Genomic DNA, 23,648 nt, shown 5'->3' with positions numbered 1-23,648 from the left:
TTTGAAGCATATTTCTTATCATATCTTCATTTTTATAAGTCCTATAAGGATATGAATAGGCTTAATGAATTTCTCGTAAAAAATTTATTTAGAATAAAGTATTTATTTTTTAAATTTACATTATTATCATAGAAGTCGAGATTTGCAAAAAAATATTCCCCAATTTCGCCCTTCAACTTTGAATCCTTATATCTCCTGAAGTTTCAATTTTAGAATATTGTTGATTATATTCAAAATTCATCCCATTTCAAGGGCTATCGAATGACTATAGTTGCATATTCTAATTCCAAAAAAAGTTGTTTTTTTTATTTTTATTAAAAAAAAATTTTTTATTTACTTATTTTTTTTTATTTATTTGTTGTGTTAGTATAAAAAATTATTTTAAGGGTTATAAAAAAATATAATATTTTAATTAATTAAAAATTCATCTGATAAAAACTTTTTTAATTTAGTTAATTTTTGAGAAATTATTTACTTTATAATGTTATTACATACAAAATGCATATAAACAAATTTTCATAGAAAAATATTTTATTATCCACGGCTTTAACTTTATACATATGTATATTATTGAAGCAATTATTATTTTGAATAAACACTTGAATTAGAGAAGCTAGTTGCTAATAAACTATTAGCCATGCCTCTAGAACCTACTGGAATTGAACTATCTCTTAATAAATAATTATGAATATTACTATCTTCTGCTCGGCTAACTTTTTTATTTCTTTTAACTGATGATTCAGGTGATTGTCCAATCATTTGTCTTTGTACTAATTGTCTATATATACCATCTTCTTTAGCCATTAATTCTTGATGATTTCCTATTTCTGCTATACGTCCTTTATCTATAACAATAATTTTATCTGCTGTCTCAACAGTTGATAAACGATGAGCTATAAGAAGGACACTTCTTTGTTTCATATTTTTTGCCAATGCTTCTTGTACTAATGCTTCTGATTCTGTATCTAAAGCTGAGGTTGCTTCATCAAGTAAAAGAATTGTCGGTGATCTGACTAATGCTCTTGCAATGGCAATTCTTTGTTTTTGTCCACCACTCATATTACCTCCACGTTCACCAACATTAGTTTTATAATGATCTCTTGTTTGTACAATAAAATTATGAGCATTAGCTTTTTTGGCTGATTCAATAATATCAGCTTCAGGACAATAATCTAAACCATATGATATATTTTCACTAATAGAATTATGGAAAAGTACTGGTTCCTGACCAACTAATGCAATTTTTCTATGAATATAATGATGTTCATACTCTTCTATTGGTATATTATCAATTAAAATTTTACCATTAAGTGGTTCATAGAAACGTTCTATTAATCCAATACATGATGATTTTCCACTACCAGATGGTCCAACAAGTGCTACAGTCTCACCTGGTTCAACAACAAATGATATATCATGAAGTATTGGTAAATCAGGTCTGGAAGGATAGTTAAAACGAACATTTTTAAATTCAATTCTTCCTTCAATTTTTTCAGGTTTATATTTACCATTCATTTCAATATTTGGTTTTCTTTCAATATATTGGAAAACTTTTCTAGATGCTCCAACACTTTGTAATAAAGCAGCTAAAACTTCTCCAATTTGGCGAAGATTATCAGCAAGTTGAACTTGATAAAGGAGGAACGATACTAGAAGATCACCTTTTAATCTATTTGTTAATACAAGATGCCCACCATACCATAATACAGCAACAACAATAACTGTTTGAAAAATTTCTGACGCCCATATAAAGATAAGATAAGAAATAGCTTTTTTCCATGTAACATTAAGTGTATCGGTAAGTTTATCAAAATATCTTTGAGATTCAAATTCTTCACAAGCAAAAGATCGTACTGTACGCATTGTTGATATAACCTCTTCTGCTGTATCATTAGAACTAGCAATAGCATCTTGTGTCAATTCTGATAATTCATCATAATATGAACCAAATATTTTTGTTACAACAAATATTATTGGAACAACAATAAATGTTATAAGAGATAATTTCCATGAAAGACCCATCATAAAAAGCATTGAACCAATACACATTACTGTATTACGAAGAAAAACATTAAGATTTAATGGTACAGTATCAGCCATTGTTTGTGTATCAGCAGCAAGTCTAGAAATAATTTCACCTGTTTTATGAACATCATAAAATGCAACTTCTTGATGTACTAATGAAGTAAATAAATCATTTCTTATTATTCTAGCAACACGTGCACCACCATACTCAAATGACCCACCACGAAATCCTGCAGCAATAGAACTTCCTATAGCTAATGCTGACATTAACTTTATAGCTTCAATTAATGCAGTATAACCTTGTCCTGGAACAAGTGCAGCAATAACATTACCAGTATAATATGGTACAAATATTCTTGTTAATGAATATATAAATAACCAAAAGAAACCAGATACATGCCAGATCCATTCTCTTTTAACAAATTGTAATAATCGGTAAACTATTTGTAATGTTTGTTTATCTTCACCTTCTTCAATAAAACTATTATCTGACAAAGTATCATAGTCATCATAATCAATTTCTGGTGCATTAAAATTACAACAAAAATATTTTTTCCAAATAATATAACAGACAACTGAATTAACAAAATTTCCTACTATACATATATAATCACCAACAAAAAATATTTCATTTTTTTCAGCTAAAAAAAGAACTTTTGTTGGAGAATATGAGCAAAGTAATATAACAATACAAAATAAAGCATGCCTTAATTTATCCATTTGATTTTGTATATCATTAAAATATGCTAATAAAATAACACCAATAGTTAAAATGACAATTCTTACTACTCCTAAGATTGCTACATCAACAATAGATGTTAAAAAATTAAATGGTTCTGTAAAATTTTTTAGAATATTTTTAGTATTAAAATTGGTACCATGCCATGATAAACCAATAACATTAACAGAAATATCAACAAATGAAAATAAAATTGTAAGAATAACAATTTTCTTTATTGAAATATACCTATTCATTACAAAATTGGTAAAACGAAAACCTATAAATATAAATTGTTAAAAAAAATTATATAGAAAAAATTTTTCTACTATGTCAAAAATTAATAAAATTACTATAAATAATTCTACATGATTACAATTACTGTTAAAAAGAAACAAATTTATTTGATAAACCTTTATTAAAAGGAAGATAAGAATATGAAGATTATTTCTAATTATCATTAACATGATAGGAGAAAATGATTAGTTTTTATGTGTTAAAAGTTTTAATATTTTCCTAACAAACAAAATATGATATATGTTGGTATGTAAACATATCTTTTTTTTTATAAAAAATTTTGATAACCAAAAAAATTGTATTAAAAAGTAATCACTCACTGATTGATGATGATTTTGAGGCTGTTTGTGATGGTAATTTTATATCTTCTTCCATTTTTGAATCTTTAGTACTTTGTGATAATAATTGTTTTTGTACAAGATTATAATACATACCATCTTTATTTTCCATCAATTTTTGATGGTTACCTTCCTGTATAATTACTCCCTTATCAACAACACATATTCTATCAGCGTTTTCAACAGAATTCAATCTATGAGCTACCTTTATTATTGTTATATTTTTAGAACATTTATCTAATGCTTCTTGTATTTTATGTTCACTTTCAGCATCTAATGCTGAGGTTGCTTCATCAAGAATTAAAACAGCTGGTTTTCTTACTAATGCTCTTGCAATGGCAATTCTTTGTTTTTGTCCACCACTCATTTTTATACCTTTTTCACCACATGTTGTATTATATCCATCATTCATTTCAATTATAAAATCATGACAATTAGCTAATTTAGCAGCTTCAATCATCTCTTCCTCTGTACCATTATCATAACCATATAAAATATTTTCTCTTATTGTACCTGAATATAAAATTGGTTCTTGTGCTACAAGAGCAATTTTACTATGATAATATTGATGTGAAATTGTATTAATATTAATATCATCTAATAAAATTTCACCATCTTGTGGAAGGTAAAATCTTTGTAATAATGATACAATTGTTGTTTTTCCATTACCAGATGAACCAACCAATGCAACTGTTTCACCAGATTTAATATGAAGTGAAAAATCTTGTAAAATCATTTGATTAGGTCTACTTGGATAACTAAAATATACATTTTTTATTTTAATATCACCATTAACAATTGGTTTTAAACTTCCATCATTATTTATTTTAGGTTTTCTTAAAATATAATCAAATACTTTTCTACTTGATCCAACAGCTTGCATTAAATTTGTAAATACCCAACCAAGATTATAAAAATTTTCACCTAATTGCATTTGATAAAGTAAAAATTTAATTAAATCATCTGTTGTCATATTATCAGTTAAACATAAATATCCACCAAATGTTAAAATACCAATTAATATAACATTTTCACACATTTCTGTTATAACTGTATACCCAAAATAAGCCCATGATCTTTTTTTAAGAATAGTTAGTGTATTAAAAAGATGTACTTCAAAAGAATTACATTCAGTTGTTTCAGAGGCAAATGATCTTACAGTTCTCATTGTACTTAACACTTCTTCAGCTTTTTTATTTCCTTCAGCTATTGTATTTTGGCATTCCTCAGCTAATTTATCATAATATGAACCATAAACATTTGTTATAAAACCAACAAGTGGTATTAAAATAAATGTTACTAGTGATAATCTCCATGACATTGTAAACATAAATATAAATGATCCTATCATCATAACTATACTTCGTAAAAATACATTAAAATTTGTTGATATAACTGATGACATAACTTCACAATCAGAAGTTAATCTTGAAGCAACCTCACCAGTCTGTGCCTCATCAAAAAAAGCAATTTCCTGTTGAACAAGTGATCTAAAAAGATCATCTCTAACTTGTTTTTGTATCAAAGCTGTTGACCAATCAAAACACCCACCACGCATACCACCAAAAATTGATGCTATAACAGATAAGATTCCCGTTAAAATAATTGCTTTAACAACAGCTTCTGTTCCTTTTTTATTTACAATTCCAGCAATTAATGTTCCAGTACAATATGGTATAAATATTCTAGCAACTGAATAAATAATTAAAAAGATAAATCCAAGAGAAAACCAAAATTTAAATTTATGACAATATTTTAATAATCTCCAGGCAGTCTCAAATGTTGATATTCTTTCAATTTTTTCATCATCATTTGTTCCATCTATAATTTCAGGATTTTCTAATAGTCTTTGATTATCTGATGAATCATTTCTAGTAAAAACTTTCTCTATTCTACTAACAACTTTTTCAATAAAAAATGGAAGTTTTCTTCTATGTAAAAAAAGTACCCAAATACTTGTAACAATAAACCAAGCAAAAACATTCCATATAACATTTAAATATGAACCAAGAGTAAAATGAAGTTTAACACTATTATCAGCAAATGCCTCAAATTTAATTAATGAATATGAAAATGAAATAAAATTTAGAGAATAAATAAATATACCATAATTTAGTAAAATATTACGAACATAAAATATATAACCATAAATTAGTAATGAACTTCTTAATATTGGAAAAAAAATAAAATCAAAAGGTGAAGACATCCAATTATAACCATTGATTTGTAATAAATTTTTTTCTAAGATAGTTATATTAAATTTGAAACCATTATTTTTATCATAGAATCCAAAACTAACAATAGTATAAATAAAATCTTGTATTATAAAACCAAATATTAGAATAGCTGCTAATTTACCATTCATGTCTAAAAAAATAATGTTAATAGTATAATATATTATTTTAATTTTAAAGTATCAATATAATACTTAATAAATGTTTTATTAGTCAGAGACAAAAATTATTTCGCAATAGGTTCTTATAAAAAAAACAATAATTATATGTAGTATAAAAAGAAATTGGATAATATTTGTAAATATAAGTGGAAAACTTGGGAAAATCTTTATTTTGAAGAATTTTAAATAATCATATAGAGATAGTATTTATATATATGTAACATTATTTTAATAAATATAGATTATTTTTTTTTTTTTTGAATTAGTTAAACTAAATCAATGTAGTATGATTAAAGTATAATTTATATAATATATATAACATGATAATTATTTTTATATTTAAAATTCATTTAAATTATCCATAATAATACTATCTAAAAAAAAAATTTTTTTTTAATTACATTTCTTCAATTGGTGTAACACCAAGTAACCTTAGTAATGATTCAATAATATGTTTTGATGATAAAAATAATAAAAGACGTGAAGCACCAATATCATTTCCTTGTTCAGATATACGAATATTTTGAATTATTGGACCAAGAATTGAGCATAATTCTGATAAATATACAATAATAATAACTGGTTCCAATGTATTATGTGCATTAAGTAGTACTTTGTCAATTTTATCTATATGAAAGATTAACTTTTCTATATCATTTTTATATTCTTGAGGTATATTTAAATCAAATTTAAATGATGAGTTATTTATCATAGATAAAAGGTCATTGTTATTTTTTATCAATGAACATAATCTACTATATCTTGACTTAAAACAAAAATTAGATTAAAACAAAAAAAAAATAACTTACTTGAAACATTAAAGCATTTTTTCTTTTAATTTTAAATGCATCATTAAATGAAAATTCATATTCAGTTGTTTTTTTTCTTTGGTATTCATTAATTTTTATGGTTGATATAGCTAATGTTTCACTAGTTTCCTCTAATTTACTGTCACTATTTATTCTACTTGTTGGAGATGTTTCAATATATTTTTTAGATAAAAGTATACCATTCTCAAGAATATCATCAACAAAATTTGTCCTTCCATGTCTTGTAGAAAGTCCTTTAACTCTACCATAAGGAATATGTAAAATTTTTTTTGATAAATCATCTCTATCTAAATTTTCAAGAACTACTTTTAAAGATTCAAAATGTGATATTTGTGCACGATCAGTAATATAAATATATTTATCAGCACTATATAATTGATCTCTATTTATAATAGAAGCAACATCTCTGGTAAGATATAAGGAACTTCCATCACTTTTAGCAAGTGTTGCATAAGTATCAGAATTTGAATATTTTAAAATAGTTAAACCATTTTTAGTAATTTGTGTTTTATTTTCTTTTTTAAGCTTCTCAACAATTTTAAAAGCATCTTTTATAGTATCAGATTCTGTTAACCACGTATCAAAACTAATATTAAATTTACTATAAAAATCTTGCAAATAATTAAAACTTGAAAGTTTTAATAAATTTATAATTTCTAATTCATAACTGAGATCAACATCACAATTACTATTTTCTTTTCTATAATAATTTTCTAAATTATTAAATATTTTTTTAGCCTTCTCTTTTAATTCAATATTTTCTTCACATTTTTTATTATAATCTATATATAAACTTGTCATATATCTCATTTTATCTGTAGTATTAAGACTATCAAATTCTTTTAATAATTCTTTATTTTCAATAAAAGGTAATAATAATATACCAAATTGAGTTCCCCAATCTCCAAGATAATTAATACCTATGACATCATGATTTGCTGATAAATATATATTTTTTATAAAATCTCCTAATAATGTAGATCTCAAATTTCCTATATGAAACATTTTAGCTACATTTGGAGAAGAATAGTCAATTACATATTTAGATTTTTTTACTACTTCTTTTGATAATATACTTGAAACAAGATTAGGTGTTTGGATAATTTTATTTAATATTCTATACATTTTATCTAAAAAAAATTTTTTAATTAAATATAATCAATTTAATATAATCATATAATTATATTACTACACTTACATTAAAAATAATTTTAAAGTATTAAAATATATAAAAAAAATATATGTCTAAACCTTAAAACGAAAAACTTTTGTTTATTTGGTAGAGTGACCACTTATTGTCAAAAAATTTTTTCTAATAGCTTGAATTGCTAGTTTTTTCTTATTGCTATAATGTCTAATGCTGAAGAGTCTCAACCATCAACAGTTCCTCAGATATCTGATAGTGAACATGCGGATAATTTAAATAAACTTGCACAAATGAAAGATGGTGCCGTTGCAGAAACAGCTGATTTATTGATGAATGTACGTTTTATCTAATATTAATTTTTTTTTTCATTATTATTATAATAATTAAAATTTTCACTTCATTAATTTTTTAGATAGAAACAATAATTACAATGGCTAGTAAGAAACAAATGGAATTGGCACAGGCATTTGAGGATAAAATTGAAAGTATGTCTAAAAAGATGGAGAGTATTGAAAAAGCTATGCAATGTTTGATGGATAAAGTGTCTGATGATAAAATGTAGCTGAAATCTGACAAAGTCTAGATTTTCTACACCTAATTTACTAAATATTATATTTAAACTTTAATATAGAATAAATTGCATAAGCGTTACTTTTTTTACATAATAAAAAAAGAGAATAAAATTTTTCATGTTTTTTATAATAAAGTTTATACTAGCAAAATTTTATTTATAAATCTTTTGCATTTAAAATGTTTTAAAATAATGTTAACTTTTTCGATAGATTAAGTAAATAAAAAATTTAGCTAATGGATTTAGTGAACAAATGCAGGCATAAATATATAATTCAAAATTTTTAGAAAAATAATATATGACATAATTTAAAATGTATTATCGGAACATGGTAATTACTTTAAATTACACAAATATTATCATCAATTTTTTTATTTCTAACAATAATTATATTTTTTAATATTACACATATGTTTTAACGTCAAAGATAAAAAAAAGATAGTTAAAAAATTATTCTGTCAAAGTGTAAATACATAAATAATTCAAAAATTTAAAATGTAATATGCATAAAATTTTTCTTTTCTTTTACCAAAATTTTTTTTAAGGAAATTTAAATTATTTATGAAGTAAATACTTTGTATAAAAAAAAAAACTTTTAAAACTATTATGTAAATTCTTTTCCTTAAATATGAGAAAATTATATACCATTACTGAGAATTGTATCTACATAAAAAAAATGAATTAACATAGTATATTAAAATAAGTTAATATATTTAAATATTTAAAGCATAAAATTATACTACTACTTTTTAAGGTAACCATGTGTTACTAATTGTTACAGTAAAATTTACTATAAAAAATAAATAGTAATTAATTATTTCACAAAATTTTCATATAAATTATGAGATTAATATTTCTATAAATATACAAGATGTCATGCAATATATTACTTACATGTAGTTCTTTTTTAAAAATTATTTAATTAAAATAAATTTAGTGTGTGAATTTATTAAAGTAAAATTTTTAAGGAATACTTTATAAGTAATAAATTTTCAATAATTTATATATTTACTTATTAACTTTAAATTTATTTTACTCTATATGTAAATAAATGTTTTAAATTAAAAAATAGGTGACAATTTTTATAGTAATAATTATTTTTAATATTTCAAAATATATTTTAACTTTTAATAAATCTTTCACAGAAAACTCTTGGCTCCAAGAAGTTTTTTAAAAATTCGTTGTAAGAATTTATGCCGGTGTTTTTGCAAAAGAAATTATCAAAAATTGGAGAGATGTTTTTGCAAAAATGGTTATTGTGAATTTTTAATTCTTAAATCTATTGAGGATATTTCAAAATTAAAAAAAAATATATAATTTTATTTTTTAATTTGTTATTATTGTTTTTTTATATTGGCAATCTTTTAATAATTTTTTTTTTGCATATTTTTACAACAATTTTTCTTTAACTTTTTTTTTTTAACTTGTAATGGTAAATTTTTTTTTTAGAATCATAATGTCTGATGAAGATCTTACACTAAAATTAGAAAAAAAAAAGAAGAAGAAACAACCAATTCTTGATGATGTTGATAATGCTGATGGTGACACTGAACTTGTTTTGGGAAAAAAAAAGTCAAAAAAAAAGGTTCCCGTAGAATCTGCAGCTGCTGAGGAAGTATCAGCAAGTGAGGATGGTATAGCACCAGGAATTGGAAGAACAAATCTTATTGATGCTAATGGTTCATGGCCAGATTATAGTTATGAAGAATTACTAGATCTAGTTTTTGGTATAATGCGTGAAAAAAATCCAGAATTAGTTACAGGTGATAAGAAAAAGTTTGTCATGAAACCTCCTCAGGTTGCTAGAGCTGGTTCTAAAAAAACTGCATTTACTAATTTTGCTGAAATATGTAGAATTTTAAAACGTCAACATAAGCATGTATTACAATTTTTGTTAACAGAATTAGGTACAACTGGATCTTTGGATGGCAATAGTTGTTTAATTGTTAAAGGACGTTTTCAACAAAAACATTTTGAAAATGTCTTAAGAAAATATATTAAAGAATATGTCACTTGTCATACATGTCGTTCTTCAGATACTGAATTAACAAAAGATACAAGATTATACTTTTTACAGTGTAAAACTTGTGGTTCAAAATGCTCTGTTTCTGCTATTAAATCTGGATTCACAGCTATGGTTGGTAAACGTGCTGCTTTAAGAAGGGCAGCTGAGGCTACCGCTGGTGCTAAATGAAAAAAAAATTTTAAATATACATTTTTATTGTTTTGTTAAGAATGAATAATTATTTTATATTTGTTAATTTTTTTAAAATATTATATATTGGTCCCCTCCAGACGGTATATTCTTTATAAATAATATTTTAACTTATATAATATTTTTTTACAGATATGGAATTATTAAACTTAATGGAGAAATTCTTAATAACGGGTGATTTTCCAGAGAAATTGCCAAAAGTATATTCCAAGTCATATTTATTAATTAATATGTTGTCACCAGCCACAAAATATATGACTCATGAATTGGCATATCAGGTGACATATGCTGTAGAAAAGTTACTTAATAGTATTCCAGAAGATGTGTATAGTCGAAATAATGTTCATGACTTTGCTGAATTTTTTGCTCATACAGCGTTAAAAATTGCTAGGAGTATGTTTGATATAAATGTTATGGAAGAGTTAACTTTAATTTTAAAAAAAATACTTCGTTGTTTTGAGGCAGAGGCACGTTGTATATTATTGAAACGTTCTTTTTCAAGATTTTTAGATCAAACTGAAGGTGGTGATAATCAACTACCATATGAAGCTAATATGTCTGCAATATTTATTGATTTCTATCGTCAAGAAGTAGGAAAAGCAAAAATTTTTGAGGAGGAGCTTATTGACTTATGGAGTATTATTTTAACAAGACATTATCATGACTTTGATAGAGGTGCAGCTACTTATTACAATGCTATAATGATGCTTATAAAATTACAGTGCAATGCTAAATTATGTGTTAAACTTTTAAAAAATACTATTTCTTCATCATATTATAAAATAGTTGAGGATAATCTTACTGCATTTTGTTTACGACGTGAAATTGAAGTAAATAATATGAAAGAAAAAGCAGAAGAAATGAAAAATAAAATGCCCGGTAGATTTAAAACAAAAGAATGTAAAGCTGAAGAATTACAGAATATTAAAGAAAGTCCTTATGTTGGGGTTTTAAGGTATTCAATTGCTACAACAAAAAGTGATCTTAATCGTTTAATTTATGGTGATAATTTTCAAAGAGATAATGTTCTCAAGGTTTAATTTATTTTAAAAAAATATATATATAAAGTAATATTCTTTTATTTTATATCATTTACATTGCTTAATCATATTCATATATACTTTCATTCTTTTTTTTTTCATTTACATAATTTTTAATAAGTGAATCTATTTTCCAAAAGGTAGGAATCCTTTAACCAAATCTACAGCGTTATTAACAACCTGTTTAGCTTTATCAACATGTTCAGTTAATCCTAATTGTCCAATTATACTATCATCATCAGCAGCCATCTCAGCAGCTAATTGTTCCGGTGTTTTTTTTACAGATGAACCAATTCTTCCATCACTCATATTAAATTGCATTCCATCTTCTTTTTTTTGAATATTATATTTTCCACGAATAGTTTCACGCATCTTTTCACGTTCAGCTTCCATTTTACGATGTTTCTCTTTTCTTCGTCTTTCCTGTTCCTCTCTAGCAGCAATAACTTCTGGATCTTCACCTGTCTCAGTTTTATTTTCAGCATCTCCACCAGTGAGGTCACCTAAACCACCAGTCATCTCTTTAAGTTGCCCACCAACCATTTGTTTCATTACAAAAGAAGCCATTATTTTTTATCTATAAAATTAAAATAATAAATTTATTGTAATTGTGTTAGGTATACCCCAAATAAACAATCGATAAAAGAAGTAGGTTGTAAAAAGTTTGTTCAATTTAATCAACAACAAAAAGGAAGAAATTTTATAAAGTACTTTAAAATATTATTAAAAAATGTTGAATTAAAAAAGGAATGTGATAACTTTAGTTCATAAAATATTTATAAAAGTGCTTTCAAGTAAATTGGTTTTTTTTCTTTCATCTAATTGTGCAAAAGGGTAGCTTTTATCAACAAGTCATTTTACAATATATTATTATTATTATGTTTTCTTTTAAAACACTTCATTATACAATTCACATAAATTTTATAAAGCAAAAAAATAATATATATATTTTTTTTTATCATAAATAAAAAAATTTTTAATAAGATGTGATTATTAAACTTGAAAAAAAAATTGTATATATAAGTATTAAATATTGAAAAATATAAAATAAAAATGAAGAGACTTTTTAAAGATATTCTTTTTCATATACATATATATACATATTAAGTAAGAAAATAATAAAAGAAAATATATTTTATGATGCATTTTATCACAGCACTAGGATTTATATTTCTTTCTTTATCAAGATTAATCTTTTAAAGTTACAACATTTATAAACTTTCTTTTTTATGTGAGTAGATATTTCTCTTTATACTAGCTACTATATAAGGTTACTAAAATACTAAAACAATTTTTTTTTTATATATATCACAAGAATTTAGCTTTTGAAGATAAATTCAATTATTTGTATGTGTGTTTTATTCATAAAAAATATACAGACAGCAATATATATTCATTGGATATATTTTTGTTAATCCTTTTTAATCTATCATATAGTATGAGAAACTCAATGTATAAGATATGTAGAAAAAATAAAAAAAAAATAAAAAACATGTTTTTTTAACCAATCACATAGAAAGTTTTTTATTTAATAATAGAATTTTAACAGAATAACTTAAAATTATGTTTCTTATAACTATAGCAACAAAACTACACACCCATCTTAATTTTTATCAACACGCATATTTTTCCTCATTCATAGATGTATATATAGGGGTGGCCATAAATAGTATATATGAACCTAACAATATTTTAAACCTTAACATAAAGAGACAAAAAGAAATATAATGGTTGGTTTAACGGAAAAAAGTTTGTAACAACTATTATTTCTTCTAATTTTTTTTTAAAACCATTATTATGATGGTTTCCTCTAGTAGTTTTGAATACACAAAATAACTAATATTATATTTTATAGAATAAAAAAAAAAAAGAAAAAAAAAACTGTTAAAATATTAGTATACTTTCATTAAAAATATATCCATACACAATGGTTCATTTTATATTTTAGAAAATTATTTTAAGATATATTGTAACATTTACTTTTCAGAAACACAAAAATGGGAAAATATAAAATATTTAAAAAGAAAGAGAAAGATGAGAAGAAGGAGGAGAATAATATTGAAAATAGAAAAGCAAGAAAGGATGTTTTTGATGAAAAAAAAGTTAAAAAATATATAGAAAAAGAAAATATTATAGATAATGTTTCAAAGACATTCAAACATACTAAAAATTCATTTTATAATATTGGATTTATTGAAAAATTAATTTTAACATTTTTTGTAACAATTTTAACTTCATGGTTTATAAGATGGATGTAAGTTTAAAATAATTTTTATTATAATTAAATTTTTTATAAAGTCTTATCTTAGATACGAATCAAAATATTCATCCTCATCATCCTTCAACATGTTATAAACCATCATTTAAAGAGCCATTAATTGGTATGTTGGTTGTAGATGAAATAGAGATGATTCTTTATTTTACTCAAAAAGGAAAAGTATATGGTGTTGAATTTGAGAGGAAAGATATAATAAATGAAGTAAGTTTACAAAAAAAAAAAAATTATTTAAAATATATATAATTAAAAATTTTATAGTTAGCTATAGATTGGAAACTAGAAAAAGATATTATATTAAATATTAAATCTATCTCATATTATGGAGTTAATTTTAATATATTCTTTTATTTAATAAATGAAAAAAAAGATATTGATGAGATAATTGTATTTGCATGGGAGCAGAAACACTCAAGGTTAATATTTAACTCAAGATACTATATTCCTGCCATTCCTCGAATTTCATCTCTCTCACCAGTTGCCTTTAATCGTTTATATCTTGTTTCATCATTTTATTCCTTAAATAATGTATTTTTACAAACACTTGAAATTATAACTAATCTCAAGTATGGCAGTATATATTTTTATGATGGTAAAAATGCTAATAAAGTTGTTGACGGTTTGTCATATCCAAAAGATATAACAATAGATGGTAAAAGAAATAGATTATTTGTGGGGCAGATAATAGCGAGGAGTATTAAAGCATACTACATTAAGCCTGATTTTTCACTTGAAGAGGCCTCAGATATTAATACAATACTTTCATCACCAAAAAAATTATTTGTTGATAAAAAAAGTGGTGATATATGGTCATTATCATATGTTCATTTATGGAAAAAATTATATAATGATTTTATTCAAGATTATAATAATCAAACAATTCATGATAAAGAAACAAAAGTTCATCGTATTAGATTTCAAGATACTATGATGAAAAGTTGGATTGCAACAGAACCATTTGCTGATGATGGAGAATATTTTTCTTTTGCAAATGATGTTTCAATTTACGATGATCAATTAATTTTAACCTCAAAAAGTGATGGCCTATTGTATTGTCCAAAACTTAATATAAAAATTGTTTAAAAAATATTTCTTATTTTTATAATGAAAAGAAATTTTATAAAAAAATTTTAATAATTGTTCATTCAATAATATAATTTTAAAAATATTATTACTATTGAAATTATAAAATTTTTTTATACAATTTATTATATTTTAAGTAGTAATTTTTATATGAATATTATTTACAAAAAAAAAAAAACTTGGTCAATTTAATAAAAAAAAAGTATAATATTATTGTTAATCATTTATTCAATTAAATTGATATTTATAAAAAGATAAAAGATATAATAAAAATGTTAATAATTGCAAATTTTTGCAATTAAAATACTTAATATCCAGGAGCAGTTCTAGGTAATGGACAATGAGTACAAGAACCACGAGGACCTTGTGGTCCTGTTGAACCTTCGTTTCCATTTTGACCCTAAAAATTGTAAATAATAAAATATTTTTTTTATAAAAATAACTTACCGGTTTTCCTGGAGCACCATTAATTCCTGATTCACCTGCCTCACCTGGTTTTCCATCACTTCCTGGAACTCCTGGTTCACCTGGTTGACCTGGTATTCCGGGTGGACCTTGTGGACCTGGTGGTCCAGGTGGACCATCAGGAGCAGGAGTATCCAAAATAATACCTGGTTGTCCTGGTGGTCCTGGAATACCTGGTCTTCCAGGTTCACCTGCCTCACCTGGTGCACCTGGTTCTCCACTTGATGCAACATTTCCTGGTATACCATCACTACCTGGACTTCCTGGTTTTCCTGGTGGTCCTTTAGGTCCAGGTCTACCGGCTTGTCCTTGTGGTCCTGGTTGACAATCGAAACAAAATTCAAATCTTGGAGGAGGTGTAGCTGAAGGTCCATCAGGTCCATTTCTTCCTGGAAGACCAGGTTCACCATCTGCACCAGGCATACCATCAGCTCCTGGTGGTCCAGGATTACCGGGTCCTGAAACACCACATCCACAACAACCACCACCGAATGGTGAGTCATGAAGTATTCTGAATTCATCCCCATATGATTGTCTTCCTCTTCCATAACCAGCTTTACGTGCAAATCTACCTCCAGTAACTTTAGATAAAACTTGTGTCCTGGTAATTTCTTTCCAAATATTACCTGATCTTGCTTTACAGAAGTCAATTTCACTTTGCATATTTGATTGAATTCCTTGTAAATAACTATATAACATAGGAATTGAGATAGCACAAACAAGTGTAGCAACAGTGGAAATAGCAACACCACAAAAAGCTAAATTTTTAAGTTTTTCTGCTTCTTGAATTTTATTTTTTTCCTCCATATTGAGTATTATGATAGAAAGACAATATCTTAAAAAGAATGAATGTATTATAAAAAAAAATTTACTTTCCTTTTATACAGGTGGTAGTTTGTATTATGTATAAAAAAAAAAAACTAAAATCTCTTGAATTGTTATCAAAATCAAGTTAATTATTGTCACTTTACACTCTCTCTTTTTTTTTAACTATCAAAAAGGATGCAGCTAGTAAAAAATATATAATTTATGAAACAGGTTTAAATGTTATGGAGAATTATTACCTAATTGCTATACATATCATTATGGATATTGTTAATTGTTTAATATTAATAAACAAAAATATTTATATTTTGTTGTTTTTTTTGTAATGTTGTTTAAAAAAAAAGGTAATTAATTAATTAATATTTAAAAAATTTAAAAAATGTTTTGATTATTAAATATATATTAAAAAAAATAAAGTTTAATTAGATTATTTGTTAAATTATTATTTGTAAAGGTAAAAATAATGAAAATATATATAAAGAACCGAGAATTGATACGTTACTATTTTTAATAAAAAAAAAAGAATAAAAAATTATGTCAAATATAAAAAAAGGATTAAAAAAAAATAACCAACAACAAAAGGATAATTTAAATTTATTTTATATATTAAATACATCTAGTTCCTTTATGTAAACATTCCATAAAGATAATAGTTTTTTTTACTTTAGTATAAAACATGAATAACTGTTAAGGATTCTTGAAGTGGGATTCAATTTAAAAATAATTATATAATTTATTATTATTTTTATATAAAACTAGTATTTTTTTAATTATATTAAAACTTTTTTATTTTATTTGATTAAGAAAAAAAAAACAATAAATATAAATGCATTGGCACTTAAAAAAAGCTAAATATATTATTTTAATTTTTTTAATAAAAAAAAACTTTGTCTTCCCGCGTTTTATCAATATTAATAATAAAGAGCATAAAAATATAATTGTTTTAAATGAGATGATGAGTTATTGTTATACTTGTATAACTATCATCATCATCTTCTATATCATAATTTGTTGGTTTATTACTTGAAAATTGAACAACTTTACATTTATCATGTATTGAATTTTTAAATTCTATATTACCTTCTTTGTCATTTTCTAATTTATATGAATTGGATAATGAATTACTGTTTGAGGGACTTCCATTAATATATCCTTTCTCGAAGTCATCATTCATTGTTTTTCCTTTATTTATAACACCTGTTGATACTACTTTTGCTTTTAATGATCCAGTTTTTCTTGAAAATGGTACACCAGTCATCCGTTTCTGCATCTCCATCATTTCTATACTATTATCCTCTAATCCACTTAAATATTCACTATTATCTGTATCTAACTTTTTTTTATGTCTTATACTTCTCCATATACCTAAAGCTCCAATAGAACTTTGTCTAGATCTTTGTGTACTAGCCATTAATGGTGTTTCATCTTCATTATCTTCATAAATAGCATCAACCTGTGAATTACAATGTCCTATTTCAGTATCATGACTTTTATTGAAATTTTTATATATAAAACTACCTCTTTTTCCAGTTATAGAGGAATGCCTTCTAGTTGAATCTCTTAAAGAATTTTTAATATTAATTCCTGTTGTTGAGTTTCTTGGCATAGTTGAAATTATTGAACCAATAGAAGAGCTGGTGTCAGATGTTCCTTCACAAACACCTGAAACTTTTGTTGGTGTTTCACGTTTTGTAACAAGTTCAAATAATTTTGTTTGAAATTCCTCTCTCATTGTTATTAATTCATTATTCAATTCTTCTAACATTGAACGTGATGATTTTTCTAATAAACTAAGTTTATCTTTCATAGCTAATTTTTTTTTAATTTCATTATAAACATATAAATCACTTTCTGAACCACATGTACCACCATTAGTTCTTTGTTTTAATTTTGTTTCAATCATTGGTAATACAATAATACTTATTGGTAAATTTGCTTGAATTAAAAAATCAGTAAATGATAATAATGAATTTCCAATATATTTTTGTCCAATAAGTTCTTTAACTATTTTTATAACTTTTGGCCAATGTAATGTCATTTGTTTTTGAAAACTAAGTATCATTACTTTTAATGCAAAAAAAACTGATTGAACAATTGATTCACGAACAACAAATAAACTTGATACTGTTGCAGAGTGACCTTTTTCTGTTACAGAAACACTACCTTGTCTACCACTTATTTCAGCTGCTATTCCACCAGTATTATTAATTCTTGTACTTGTCATAACTGATAATGATGGAGCTATATTTGATTGTATATTTTGTTTATTATTTACAGGAAGTATTGAATTATACATAATTTGTAAACAATATCCAAGATCTTTTGATGCCATTGATGGTGCATCTTTTGTAGGATGTGCTGATTTAAAAAACATTGGTATCATTATATAACATAATAAACCTTCAATTCTTTCTGTTGATGCATAACCAACAGATTCTGGTGAACAGACTGTTTCTATAGAAAATATTAATTGACCTAATGCTTGCATTAAAAAAAGTACCAATTTAATTACAGTATTTGAAAATATAATATTAGGTACAAATGGTGATATAATAGTATTAAAACCTAATGTATTAGCAAAATTAACATTAACTTGAGAATTATTAAAATTGGTTGTATTAGTATAAGTTGTTCCTTGATTAGGATTAGTAGTAATAGTTTGTGTTATACCACTATCATCTTGACAATTATCACCAACAATAATTCTTAAACACATTTGACTAATTGTTTTAACTGGATGAAGATGTGCTATATATGGAAATAATGCTAAAGTTTGATGAAGACCACTCAACCAACCAGCTAATGCATTCCAATTAGCTCTCCTTCTTAATGATGGTTTTTTACCTATTTTTGATATTGTTTTATCAAGACGTCTAAGTAGAATTGTTAAAATAGAACGATTAGCTTCTATACTCCAATCAGTTATTGGAAGAATTATTGTAAAATATTTTTGTAATCCAACACTTGACATTGTAATTAAATCTGATGATGCTAATTTTAATAATGATAATGCTATTTCTGCTAATTTTATATGACATTTATGATCAAATAATTCTGGAAGTTTTAAATGTTCTGTAGTTAAATTACTTAATTTACTAAGTTCTTTTAAACGTGTACTACCTTTTTCAATATATAAAGCAGATAATGTTAATAATGCATCTCTAGGTCTTCTATATAATTCTCTTTGAATTTCACTACTATTTTCATTATTAGCACTATCCCAATTAGATGAACTAATTTGATGCCTACATTTTTCTTTATTATTTATTTTACCACCATTACTATTATTTCCATATACTATTGTTTCTTCTTCACCCATAGTTGGTGGATCAAAAAACATTGGTGATTCTGCCATAACAAAATTTCTTGATTTCATATCACCAACACCTGAACTTATTAATACACTATCAAATGTTCTATTAGGACCTCTTGCTAAAATATCACAACCATTAATAAGTGCTTTCATTTCAACACATATAGTATTAAAAAAATTAATTTCCATTTTAACTGAACTAATATTATTATTACTTTTAGATGTTTCTTCTTCTAAATTTTCAAAATAATGTTGCATAAATGCTTCCATAACAAGTATCATTTGATAACTTCTTTTTGATTCTGGTGCATAACAACATACAGTTACACAACTTGCCATTGCATCAGTAAGTAAATTAAATGCATTAGGATCTTCTTTATAACATAAATCTAATGGTTTTAATGGTTTAGGATATGGTACAAGTGATAATATATCAAGTGTATCATTAATAATTGCCAATGATTCCATTGATTTAATAAGATTAAAAAAATATTTACCTTTAATTTTTACTGGATTAATATCTAACATATTATTATTCATATCAATTAAATTTGCTATAGCACCAAACATTTGTAATAAAAATGGTTTACGATGAAGTATATAAAATTGTTTACATAAAAATTCAATACTTTCACAAAACATTCTATTAGTTTGCCTTTGACTATAACATCTTAATATAGTTGGAATAATTAAAAAAAATCCTTGTGATGCAAAATGTTGATTAAAATGAATTGCTACTGTTAGGTATGTTGCTAGGCATCTTCTTAATATTAATATATCTTCACAATGAACAATCATAACACCATTTATAACATTAATAAATAAATGTAAATCACCAAACATAAAAGCATTTTCCATTTTTTCAAATATTGATGTTATTAAATTTACCCATGTTAATTTATGCATTGAATCAACAGCCTTTAATTCATCTCCATAATCACCAAAATACATTGAAAATGATGATTCAATTGCTTTTCTTGGGAATGATAATAAATGTGTAAATTCATCATGTAAAAAAAAGATTCTTTGTGGTATTACATTTTCAGGGGAATGTTTTAATGCATTATGTGTTAATAAAACTTTTCCACTCTCAATTTGTTTTTGATAAAATGTATTTAATTTTTGTTTTATCATTGCTTCATGACAATTTAATTTAACAAGATATAATTGTGGATAAAATGAACGATGAAAAAAATAAAAATCACGTACATAATTTGTTAATACATGTACCATACCAGTTTTAGCATCTACTAAATAATATTGATTAGCCTCCTCTTGAGGAATATTAAAAAATTCTATTGAATCTATTAATATTTGATGAAATTGTGTATCTTCATGTATTGGAAATTGTGATGGTATACCACCTGAAGATTGATCTGGACCATGAACAATAATTTTTTTTGCTGATGGAACATTTGCTGTTATCATTAATGCCTGATCACATTGTTCTTTTTTTAATGTTTGTTTTAAATCTTTAAAATATAAACCATGTACATATGGTGTTATAAGCCATATAGTTGATAAAGCTAATGATAAAATTTTATCTGATCCATCAGATGGTGATCGTACATAAAACATTACAAAACCAAAAAAATAATTTAATAAACAGTATGCTGTCTGACTTGGAATATATTTAAAAGCTAAAAGAAGTTTTCTTAATAATGATATCATATATTCTTGTTTATCTTTATTTGTTAATTTTTCTAAAAAATGTCTAAAAAATAATGATGGTTCTTCTATTATACAACTCCATGTTACTTGTTTAGCTAAACAACATACTGATAAACCATTTCTTGAAACTTCTACATCTGAATATAATTCAACAATATGTGGTACAGCAGCTAATATAGATGATGGTAATAATGGTTGTGTTATAACAGCCATTGGCATATGTTTTTGTGATGAATGTGTTGCTTGTGGTAATACATTAATATTAACTTGTGGATCAATTTCTTGAATATCAAATTCTACATTACTATTACTAATAGGAATATTTGAACCTTGTGATGATGGTGGTAATGTTTGTATTGAGTGTTGAAATAATGTTGGTTCATAGGCAGACTGTTGTATTAATGCTGTACTTCTAATCATATATTTTTGTCGTAATTCACTTTGTTTTTCCTCAGCTTCACGTATCGCTTTTTTAACCATTTCTTGTTTTTGTTTTCTTCTTGTTCTTGTCATTGTCATAATAGTTTGTGATGTTGAATGTTGTTCCTCTTTTATAGATAATTCCTCAACTCTAGTTTTAACATATGGCATCCATGGTGGATCAATTACTGGAGCATGTGACTGTCCAATCATTGGTGATGGTAAGGTAAAATCTATTGATGGTGGTGGTATTTTAAAAATACTTTGTGCACCATCTTCCATTTTTTGCCATACATGAAATCTATTTCTCCAAAGAACATAAAATTTTTGTATACCAGATATTCTTGTATCAGGATTTGATGAATTTAAATCTTCTGTAATAATTTTAGTAACTTCATTAGGTATTTTAATAGCACATAAAATAAATAAAGCAGCAGCAGATGAAGAAATATTTGTATCATTAAATGTTAATAAATTCCAACAAGTTTTAACACAACTATTAAAATCTTCATTTTTCATTATAACAGCACTTTTAAGAAAAAATGATATAGGTGCATGTATGACATTTTTTAATTGTGTATTGATAAAAACACTTATTGGTGATAAAATATCATTTAATTTATTTAATTCATTTTCTTCAACTTTTTCTATTTCTAATAATTCTTTATTATCAATACCTTTATCACTACCTTGTTTAACTTGTCCACTATTAATTATAGTATCTTCTGTTTCTCCTAATTTATCCATTATACCTTTTAAACTAATAGGAATTTTTTTATCATCATCAAAAATATTATTACAATTTGATGGATTATTTGGTAAGCCTCTTATAATAGCTGATTCTCTTCTTGTTGATGAAATTGATGGATGATTTATTATACCTTTATTTAATGTATAATTACCACGTTTATAATTTTCAAATGATTCTAATATTTTTTCTCTTTTATCAAATAATGGCATAAATATAGTCATTGATTCTAAATCTAATGTTTCATTATTTAATAAAATATCATCATCCTTTCCATGAATTATTTTAAATGCTTCAAGTAATTTATGGCATTGTTTGTAACATCTTAGAAAACAATTATTTTTACATATTAATTCATGATTACATGAAAAATCAAAAGAATTTAATACACGTAAAATAATAGGAATCCATGGAATTTTTTTACTTAATTCATCATCTTCCTCTGCAATTGTAGATGTTGTTACTGGAGCTGATGGAACTGAATTTAAATTTTGATGAACTTGATTAAGTAATGAATTTTTTCTTATTGATGCTGTACACCTTCTTTCAGGTGATTTTTCATTTCCTTCATTTTGTGTTATTAATGGTGAATGATAAATTTGATTTCCTGATTCTGTACTATTATCAATATCTTCAATATTTTCTCTTTCTTCTGATAAATTTTCATGTCCAGTTGTTGGTGATACAGATAATTGACTTTCAACTTGTTGTTTTGATGATCTTCTAAATTTAAATGAAAAATCACGTTTATGGGTTGTTTTGATACCAGAAGTATCAGTAGTACTACTTTTTCTAATAGGTGATGTTTTTTTAAATAATCTTGTTCTTCCCTGTGAAATTCTAGTACTTTTTGATGAACCACTTTTTCTACAATTTTCAGTTAAATTATTTGATATACTTAATTCATCAATTGTATCATGACTTCCTCTTGTACTAGAATCATCATCAATTGTACTATAAGATACTCTTCTTTCAACAGGTACATTACTTATAATACCAACTTGTGGTATTGATGGTTCATTAATTGAATGAACTGAACCACCATGTTGAATGAATGTATTTGATAAAATAGACCATCGTCTTTGTGAATTATATTTACTATCATTAACATTAATAGGTCCCATTTGTCCACAATTTTGTAATGTAAATTGATTTCCTGAATTTCTTGCATTAATATTTTTATTAACTTTTGGTAAAATTTGAAAAGATTCTCTTAAATATGTTGTAATTTGTAAAAGTAAAAAACATCCAAGTAATTGTAATGCTTTTGGT

General features: G+C 24.7%; 8 protein-coding genes across 8 annotated transcripts; 4 read left to right on the top strand and 4 right to left on the bottom strand.

The window, feature by feature from the left end:
* Positions 1 to 582: 582 nt before the first annotated feature.
* SRAE_2000320900 (ATP-binding cassette sub-family B member 9) lies at positions 583 to 7,728 on the bottom strand (the record flags this gene model as incomplete). The annotated part of the gene is made up of 5 exons (XM_024654376.1): positions 583 to 3,023; positions 3,361 to 5,540; positions 5,737 to 5,745; positions 6,175 to 6,539; positions 6,583 to 7,728. 5 exons carry the CDS (start codon positions 7,726 to 7,728, stop codon positions 583 to 585), a joined length of 6,141 nt encoding a protein of 2,046 aa, XP_024507753.1.
* A 225-nt stretch (positions 7,729 to 7,953) lies between these two features.
* On the top strand, positions 7,954 to 8,312 carry SRAE_2000320800 (Hypothetical protein; the record flags this gene model as incomplete). Its single annotated transcript, XM_024654375.1, has 2 exons — positions 7,954 to 8,085; positions 8,163 to 8,312. The coding sequence occupies 2 exons, from the start codon at positions 7,954 to 7,956 to the stop codon at positions 8,310 to 8,312; spliced, it is 282 nt and encodes a 93-aa protein (XP_024507752.1).
* Positions 8,313 to 9,777: 1,465 nt separating this feature from the next.
* SRAE_2000320700 (Eukaryotic translation initiation factor 2 subunit 2) lies at positions 9,778 to 10,515 on the top strand (the record flags this gene model as incomplete). Its single annotated transcript, XM_024654373.1, has 1 exon — positions 9,778 to 10,515. The coding sequence occupies one exon, from the start codon at positions 9,778 to 9,780 to the stop codon at positions 10,513 to 10,515; it is 738 nt and encodes a 245-aa protein (XP_024507751.1).
* A 173-nt stretch (positions 10,516 to 10,688) lies between these two features.
* Positions 10,689 to 11,576, top strand: SRAE_2000320600 (Hypothetical protein; the record flags this gene model as incomplete). The annotated part of the gene is made up of 1 exon (XM_024654372.1): positions 10,689 to 11,576. One exon carries the CDS (start codon positions 10,689 to 10,691, stop codon positions 11,574 to 11,576), a length of 888 nt encoding a protein of 295 aa, XP_024507750.1.
* Positions 11,577 to 11,702: 126 nt separating this feature from the next.
* On the bottom strand, positions 11,703 to 12,143 carry SRAE_2000320500 (Complexin; the record flags this gene model as incomplete). Its single annotated transcript, XM_024654371.1, has 1 exon — positions 11,703 to 12,143. The coding sequence occupies one exon, from the start codon at positions 12,141 to 12,143 to the stop codon at positions 11,703 to 11,705; it is 441 nt and encodes a 146-aa protein (XP_024507749.1).
* A 1,430-nt stretch (positions 12,144 to 13,573) lies between these two features.
* On the top strand, positions 13,574 to 14,934 carry SRAE_2000320400 (Arylesterase family and Six-bladed beta-propeller, TolB-like domain-containing protein; the record flags this gene model as incomplete). Its single annotated transcript, XM_024654370.1, has 3 exons — positions 13,574 to 13,830; positions 13,875 to 14,055; positions 14,113 to 14,934. The coding sequence occupies 3 exons, from the start codon at positions 13,574 to 13,576 to the stop codon at positions 14,932 to 14,934; spliced, it is 1,260 nt and encodes a 419-aa protein (XP_024507748.1).
* A 307-nt stretch (positions 14,935 to 15,241) lies between these two features.
* Positions 15,242 to 16,206, bottom strand: SRAE_2000320300 (Nematode cuticle collagen, N-terminal domain and Collagen triple helix repeat-containing protein; the record flags this gene model as incomplete). The annotated part of the gene is made up of 2 exons (XM_024654369.1): positions 15,242 to 15,334; positions 15,382 to 16,206. 2 exons carry the CDS (start codon positions 16,204 to 16,206, stop codon positions 15,242 to 15,244), a joined length of 918 nt encoding a protein of 305 aa, XP_024507747.1.
* Positions 16,207 to 17,167: 961 nt separating this feature from the next.
* SRAE_2000320200 (Protein unc-80 homolog) lies at positions 17,168 to 18,607 on the bottom strand (the record flags this gene model as incomplete). The annotated part of the gene is made up of 1 exon (XM_024654368.1): positions 17,168 to 18,607. The coding sequence occupies one exon, from the start codon at positions 18,605 to 18,607 to the stop codon at positions 17,168 to 17,170; it is 1,440 nt and encodes a 479-aa protein (XP_024507746.1).
* Positions 18,608 to 23,648: the final 5,041 nt, after the last annotated feature.

Source organism: Strongyloides ratti (genome assembly GCF_001040885.1).
Source record: "Strongyloides ratti genome assembly S_ratti_ED321, chromosome : 2".
In the NCBI taxonomy this organism is placed as follows: domain Eukaryota; kingdom Metazoa; phylum Nematoda; class Chromadorea; order Rhabditida; family Strongyloididae; genus Strongyloides; species Strongyloides ratti.
Note: the sequence above shows the minus strand (reverse complement) of the source record. Positions and strands in the feature narration are given on the sequence as shown.